Below are 8334 nucleotides of genomic sequence, written 5' to 3'. Positions count from 1 at the left end.
GAAGTGTATGGTCTGCGCATAAGCCGTAGCAAGACGGAATATATGGAATGTAAGTTCAGTCTGAGAAGGGAAAACTCCAATATAGAGGTGAAAATTGGAGAGAACACCTTACGAAAAGTTAAAAGTTTTAAGTATCTTGGGTGCATCATACAGGATAATGGAGAGATTGAACATGATGTAAATCATAGGATCCAAGCAGGTTGGTCAAAATGGCGGAGTGCATCTGGTTTTATATGCGACAAAAAAGTGCCTTTAAAACTTAAAGGTAAATTCTATCGCACCGCTATAAGACCGGCTATGCTGTATGGTACGGAGTATTGGGCGGCTAAAGGGGAGCACGAACATATGCTGAGTGTGGCAGAGATGAAGATGTTGAGATGGATGAGTGGTCATACGCGATTGGATAAAATAAGGAATAAAGATATAAGGGAGAGAGTTGGAGTAGCACCCATTGTGGAAAAGATGATTGAATCGCGTCTCAGGTGGTTTGGACATGTGAGAAGAAGACCGATAGAACATCCAGTCAGGAGGGTGGATGAGATGGAAGATGGACAAAGGGCGAAAGGCAGAGGAAGACCTAAGAAGACCATCCATGAGGTGGTCAAACGAGATCTACATGTAAACGGTCTCTCTGTAGACATGATACATGACAGAGCACAATGGCGTTGTTTGATTCATGTAGCCGACCCCACTTAATGGGACAAGGCTTTGTTGTTGTTGTTTATTACGTATATTAAAAAATTCTAATATTTAGGATTTTCAGACTATGATTTAGGGTTTATCCCTTAGGGTTTAAAATTTAATATTGTCATTTTAGGGTTTAAATGTTTAGGATTTTGGAATTTAGAGTTTAGATTTTATGGTATAAAATTTAGGATTTAAAATTTAAAGTTTAATTTAGAATTTAAGGTTTAGAATTTATGGCTAAGGTTTAAGGTTTAAGATTAATGATTTATAATTTAAGTTTTATGGTTTAGGGTACACCATTTATGGTTTGCGTGTTGAAACTAAGATTTCTGATGTCCCACATTTATGCAAAGCACCTATAACACTAATATTAAAGAAGATCTCGGAGAGTGCTAGGTAAACAATGATTATCTTAAACAATATGAACAACCACCAATCAAATAAAAATATACTACACCCTAATTTAATGCTACTAATTAAATTTACGATTAATTTACTCTTTTAACCCTATTAATTCACATTGTTCACACATTGTTCAAAAATATTGTTAATTACCTATATTTTTCCTTTTTTTTCATATATAAAAAAATTTCTGTAAAATAACTTATATAAATATTTTCTCTCGCATTTTATAAGTTACTAAACTTTTAGTATCAGATTTTTATCTGTAATAAAAAATTTTGACCTATTACCTACCAATTTATCACCCGCTCGATCTATTAACCTACACATTGCCACAACGGAAGCAATATAAAAAAGTAGATTGTTCTATTAATATCCATAAATACTAAATTATATATTTGAACTATGCAATTTTACCGAAGATATTGTAACAGGAGTTTAAAATGAGGACAAATCAGCATTTTGCGTTGGTTTGGTTTTAATATTACTTCTTAATTTTATTATAACTTTTATTTTAAAAATTCTTTATATAATCAATATGACTTAAAATAAATTAGTATAAATGTACAATAAATTATTTTAAATAAAAAGAATTTATTAGAACTGGACATACGTGTATAATTTGATTTAATGTGACAATACAATCTTGGGTAAGTCAAACCAATTTAATTGGGTGATTCACCCCAAAATTATATTTAAAAATTAAAATAGATTTTTGTTGGTATTTATAAATACTAAAAATTCACAAATACTAGAATTTTAAACTCTTATAAAAATAAACAAATAAAAAAATAAATTTCTTTTAAAAAAATATTGATTTAAAAAAAACAAATAAATTTAATTAACATGAATAATTAAACAAAAATTCTTTTACATAAATAAAAATGTAGATTAATTAATTAAATCAATCATTAGAGTTTTTAAAGTTAGACTTTAATTTTTTAGATTTTAAAATAGATAAAACAATATCTAACGTTTATTATTGTTAGACGACTCAGTCTCTTTTTAATTTGATAATATTTTAAAATAGATAAAATAATATCTAATGTTATTGGATAATATTTCAAAAATGTATTACATAATTAAAATTTACAATTTTAGAAATTACTATTTCCATATAATTTTAAATTAATGTTACAATATTTAAATTAAACGACCTTAATTTGTAAGATATGATAGTATTCATGAATACTAATATAAATATTAAAATTTTGTCAAAAAAACAAAAAAAATATTCGACGACCATTAAAGAAAGGAAAGATTTTCAGATAGAGAAGAAGTGTCATGGGTATTTTTCTAGTCCTTTTTCTTTTTAATTTTTTCCCTTTTGCTTGTAAATTTTATTTTTTCTTTGAAGTCATGTATTATAAATTTGATTATTTATTATCTTCATCTAAAAAAAAAGGTAAAACAACCCAAGCCTTTTTTTTCTAATTTTTGTCTGTAAATCAGGTGTTTTCCATATTTTTGTTGGCCTGGTACACAGCTCACAATATAAGAGTCAATTTTTGGACGTCAATTTTTCATTTTATCCTCACAGTAAACTTTCCAAAGTTATCTGTGCTTATCGAGTTAATACTCAAAATTACTCTTGAAATTTGACTTCCAACTCAATTTAACTCTTGAATTATCAATTGACTCAAATTGTACCCTAAAATTTTAAGACGTGACTCAAGTTGGTCCTTCCGTCTATTTCCGTCACCGAAAAGCTGACGTGGCACATGTAATTGACACCTACCAGCCTCAACGGTTGTCTGACGTGGCAAAATTCTTGTATGCATCAATTTAGCCCCCAATAATTTGAAAAAAAAAAACCTACATAAGTCTTCTTATCAGACTTCACCTCTTCCTTTATAAACCTTGTACAATTCAACTTCACCCCCCTCCGTTATGCCTTAGATCCCTCCTATCTTTCTTGTCACCACCACCATCTTCTTCACCATAACCACCATTTTCTTCTTCACAGCCATCTCTCCTCTGCCTCTCATATCTATCCTTATCCTTATCCATACCTCTATCGTTCTTTCTATCCCTTCCCCTTCTCCTAGAATCCCCTTTTTCATCATCATAATCATCATTATTTCTATCTCTATCTCTATTCCTATCTCTATGCCTTTCATCTCTATCATATTTATTATACCTGTCCCTTCTATCTCTTTTATCCCTTCTATATCTGTCTCTTCCTCTGTACCCATATTCACCGTGTATTTCTCTGTCTCTATCACCACCATGTTTCTCTTTGGCTTCAGCTTCAATCTCCTTCTGCAGCTCCTTAACCCTATCCCTATCATCTGCAATAGCCAGTGCCTTAAACTTCCCCTTCGAACCACCACCGTCCTACTTCGAACCCTTGACGTCGCTGTTCCCAGAACCCTTCTTCGGAAGGAGAATAATGTGGATTATCGTGAGAAGTGTACGGACAAATTGGAAAGCTTGTGGAGTTCTCCACCGCCATGACTCTTGATGAAGAACCGAAGCGCGAATGACGAATTAAGAATTAGCGTGGATTCGTGGAGTTACCTGAGGTTTAGTTGCTGCTCTCCGACTCACCAGAAACGACTTTGATTTGGGAGAAATGGGGGTTGCTAGGGTTTTTTTTTAAATTATTGGGGGCTAAATTGATGCATACAAGAATTTCGCCACGTCAAACAACTGTTGAGGCTGCTAGGTGTCAGCTACATGTGCCACATCAGTTTTTCGGTGACGAAATAAACGGAAAAGCCAACTTGAGTCACGTTTTAAAATTTTAGGGTACAATTTGAGTCAATTGGTAATTCAAGGGCTAAATTGAGTTGAAGGTCAAATTTCAGTGGTCATTTTGAGTATTAACTCGTACTTATCATCCTCACTACTAATTATTCTTTATAATCCTTCGGCCAAGTGTCACACATCTATTGGTAGGTCAACACTTAGGCACCACTAAGTACCATTAATTGTGCCACTAGAGAACTAGCCGTGTTTTCATCTTGTAGTTTTCCTTTTGTCTGTCTTAAAGATATTCTAAATAAAACAAATGAACGTGACCTACAGCATATGAACTTCTAATATAATGGTATAACTTATTAATTTTTTTTAATACTTTAGAGGAGCTTGATCCATATCTATCTATCTGATAATGTATAATCATTGAATACTTGGTGCATAATGGAAAACAATAAGAATAGGAATGATCCCTTTACTTCTTTGCAATCTAACTAAGTCAAGCTTAAAGTCTTTGATTTAGTGTTTGTTAATTAATGTTAACTGTTTAAGTGAAGTTTCTTTAAAAGCATGGTTAATTCTGTATTCGTATATATGTATGCATATGTCTTTTTCATATGCAAATTTTTTAAGCTTGCAAGTTGCACCTTGCCACAAGCATTCTAGCACTATAGCAGGTCCGATACATCCAAAGTTTTAATCCATTTAATATGTTGACCACCGAATTCATGGTAGACATGCTTTCGTGGGTCTTTCGTCTTTAACAAAGGAATTACATTTTGATCTGAAAAAGGAAAAATTTTGGAACATATTCCTTCTATGTTAATATTTTCACTTGTGCTTATCGGGATAAATCAACATGTGCCGCTTAATAGAGAATCCTCGCATATAATGTGAATTATCCACTTGCAGATAAAGCTAATAGTAATACAAACAATAATCAAAACCTTGCAGATAATCATTGAACAAACAGAGATGAAAATTTAGAAACAAAAGCAAACTATGGATTTTAACATGACAACAATAAACATAAGAGAAGCAGATTGCAGCTCACATACTGATATGATATGAGTAGTGTTTTATTCATCATCAAGCACACCGAACAAGACATGTTTTGACTTACGAAGCTTTAGGGTGGATAGCAAACCATGTTTGGATAAATGTAAGAACAAGGCCAAGCGTGGCGGCAAGCAAGGCAATGATGGTCCATGGCGAGCGAAAAAAGGTGTTAGAGGCCTCTCCCATCCAAGACAGCATTGTGATCCTGCCTCTTTTGGACTCAAAATGTGAATGGATTTGGTCTCTAATGTGGGCGAACAATGGTGTCTCAGGCACAAGAATGCTGTCCATCTTATTAAACAGATCTGCTACTTCTTTGTCACTTGCAAGTTCATTGATAATTATGTCAGCCATTCTCAGCTCCTTGACATCCTCCGGCTGGTCGATGAGAGAGCTCATGAAGACTAAAAATGAGCTGATCTCGAAGTTGTTGTGAAAATCAGGACACATCTCATAGGCTACTAGGTTGAAGAATATATGAGCTGTTGAGCCATCCACAATGAGTTCAGGAAGCTGCAGCATCCCATCTTTGAAGCTCGGGTACACTGAGTTGTTGTGGGAATCTTTTCTTACACCAATCCCTGCTGCCTTGAGCTCCTGTATGGTCCCAATCCTATACTTTCTGAGGTGCAGTGATCTCCTCTTGATCTTGATCACGATCTCCTTATGGATTGTGTTGCAGTCTCTCATCAATAAGGCCTTCCGCAGATAATCTAAAAGATGGATTGGCTCGTCTTTGTCTTCATCTTTGTCTTGTTGGTCATCTCCCTGGACAATTACCTCAATCTCTTGAGCTTCTTGTTGTCCACTTTGTGTGCCGTTATTCTCCTTTTCCATTCCAAAACATAGTTTCCCTTTGCCAAGCTTGGGTGTTGTCTCAATACCGTGCACTCGAAGGAAGTTTTGGAGGCTTTTTTGGAGCCTGGCCTCATCCTGACACAAGAGCCTGAGAACTTGGAAAGGAATTTGGTTGTCCATGACAAGCAGATCTTGGTGCACTCTCACAAGCTTGTCAATGCTAATCTTTAGCTCTTGCTCTGAATCAACTGAGCAGTCTGATTTTTCCAGCAATTCAAGTACAGAACATCCATCCAATACCAGCACACCTGCAATAAAGTCATCTTTGCTTCTGGGATTGCCGTATACAGAAATTGTTTCCTGGGTATCTCTGTCTCTGGATAATTCAACATATTGATAAAACGGCCTCCAATTGTGTCGAAGAATTCTGAAATGTAAATCCCTCACCCGTTGATTAGTATGCTGAAGATACATTGCTGTCCATAAATCCTTATATGGCTTCCCTTGAAGCAGTTGTTGTTTTGATAGATGATATAGACCAAAGGATATTAGTTGTGATTCATAATATCTTCTAAACTCCACCCTTTCAGCCATGTACAGAGGAATTTTTTGTATTTTAGGCCTTGAACCTTTGTTAACTGCTCCACCAGTTAATTTCTTCCTCACTTCTTCTAGTCGTTCCCAGTTTTGTTCTAACCAAGAGGGCACGACATGTTCTTCCTCCCTGTCCATTATATGAGAAGACAAATGAAGAACATAGGGTTCACTGTTTTGCTTATGAAGGGAAAGCAATAAGAAAATAGGAATGACCCCTTTACTTGTTTTGCAATCTAGTTAAGTCAAGCTCCCAGTCTTTGATTTTCTGTTTCTTAATTAACCAAAATCATTATGTTAACTTTTAAGTGTGATTTCTTTAAAGGCATGGTGAATTTCATATTCATTCCTTTTAGGTATTTAAATATGTGTACGTGTCTTTTTCATAGGACATTGTTTTAAGCTTGCAACTTGCACCTTATCTCTAGCAGTAAACTATAACTAGAGTGAGACCGCGCAATGCGCGGATAAGTAGATTATTTATATTATATAGTGTATTTTAATAAATGTTATATTAAAAATATTTTAGAGAACATATTATAAATAAATTTTGAATTTATTTATTTTTAAAAAAAATATAGGTTATTTATATTAGAATTATACAAAATTGCATTTTTTTTTTCATTTTTCGATTTGCATTAATGGCTACACTTTATCTTTTCTTGCGGTTTTTTTTGTAAATAATGAAAAAAATAAATGAATGAGAATGAAAAATATATAAAATGTGATATTAAATTTAGGAAATTTTTGACAATTAGTATAAGAGATTAAGAAATGAAGAATAGTAAGAGTTTTAATATGTATAAATTGTAGAATTTGAATATTTGTAACTGAAATTTTTTATAATTATTATTATTATGACACTTTTAATGTATGTTTATTGCATTTAATTAGTACTTGATGTTTCAATTGAATAATAATAAATAAGAGTTTTTTGTTTTAATTTTTTAAAAACATTTTATTAAATAGTGATTGGTTGATTTTCATCTAGCAATTTTGGGTATTAACTCTTCCAGTCTGTCATTACCACTGCAAATCATTCTACAACAAAGAGAATAAGACATGGTCAAAGAATGATAATCCATTCCAAGTAAATTGTGGAAGCAATACTGCACATCTGGAATAACAATTTGAAAAAAAAAAGGAACACGTGGATGTAAATTGTGGAAGAAGTACTCCACATGTAAAATAACAATTTATAATTTATGATGAAATATTGCAATCGATAGTATATAAGGAGCAATAATTTTAAACGCACATTAATTTTGGTTGTGACGGTTGGACAGAACCGTTTACAAAAGAGGAATACATAAACTTGTGCTACTTGCAATGAGTTCACAATTAAAATGTTATTATTTATAACAAATAAATAGGGCTATTGAAAATGATATTGAACAATGAGAAGAGAAAACGGCAAAGTTGAAAATCTTTAGGAAAATATCTGAGACAAATTTTCTACGTTGGCAACGCCAAATGGTGATGTTGGTCTGAATCCCAGAATCGAGCTCTGGCAGAAAAACCGCAAGAGGAGGAATGAAGTTTGCTCTGGTTTATGCAATTTATGCAATGCGGCTCCGCCGGAGATGGACATCGCAATGTACAATTTGTTTTGAGGAAAAAACAATGGCTCATGGGACCGGAAGAGGATGGGACCGGAAAAGGATGGAGAAAATAGGATCTTGGTACGGAGAAGTGCTAAGAGGGTGAGGGGGTTTGAGAAATGTAATAAGCTCTTTGGTTTTGAGAGCTTTTTGTTGGAATAAATGTTAATTTGTGTTTTTGTTGCTTTAGAAATAAGGATTAATTTAGAAAAAGTTAATTTATTGGTTTTTATTGTGTTTTTTAATTATTTTTTGTTTTTTTTTATGTAAAAATAAAAGTTAATTGGCAAGATTTGAGTAGTGGATTTTAAAATTTTGCTAAGTAAGCGTTGGTGCTGACATGGCATTAGTAGAAGAAGAGAAATAACTTAGAAGTAATGTGGGTAAACCTATGTACCTACTTTTATATATTAAGAATAGATAAATGCTACAAGGTTCAATTTCATGGAATCTTATGTTTTCTTCTACTCCAACTTCTTGTCCTCTCCGTTAA

General features: G+C 33.1%; 2 protein-coding genes across 2 annotated transcripts in view; both read right to left on the bottom strand.

Moving 5' to 3' along the window:
• Positions 1–8334, bottom strand: part of LOC107463687 (ABC transporter F family member 3) — a gene marked incomplete in the record, with an annotated part of 21734 nt that overhangs the window by 3121 nt on the left and 10279 nt on the right.
• LOC107463677 (uncharacterized) lies at positions 4909–6378 on the bottom strand. Its single transcript, XM_016082525.1, has one exon. The coding sequence runs from the start codon at positions 6376–6378 to the stop codon at positions 4909–4911; it is 1470 nt and encodes a 489-aa protein (XP_015938011.1).

This window comes from Arachis duranensis, chromosome 9, assembly GCF_000817695.3.
Source record: "Arachis duranensis cultivar V14167 chromosome 9, aradu.V14167.gnm2.J7QH, whole genome shotgun sequence".
Lineage (NCBI taxonomy): Eukaryota > Viridiplantae > Streptophyta > Magnoliopsida > Fabales > Fabaceae > Arachis > Arachis duranensis.
Note: the sequence above shows the minus strand (reverse complement) of the source record. Positions and strands in the feature narration are given on the sequence as shown.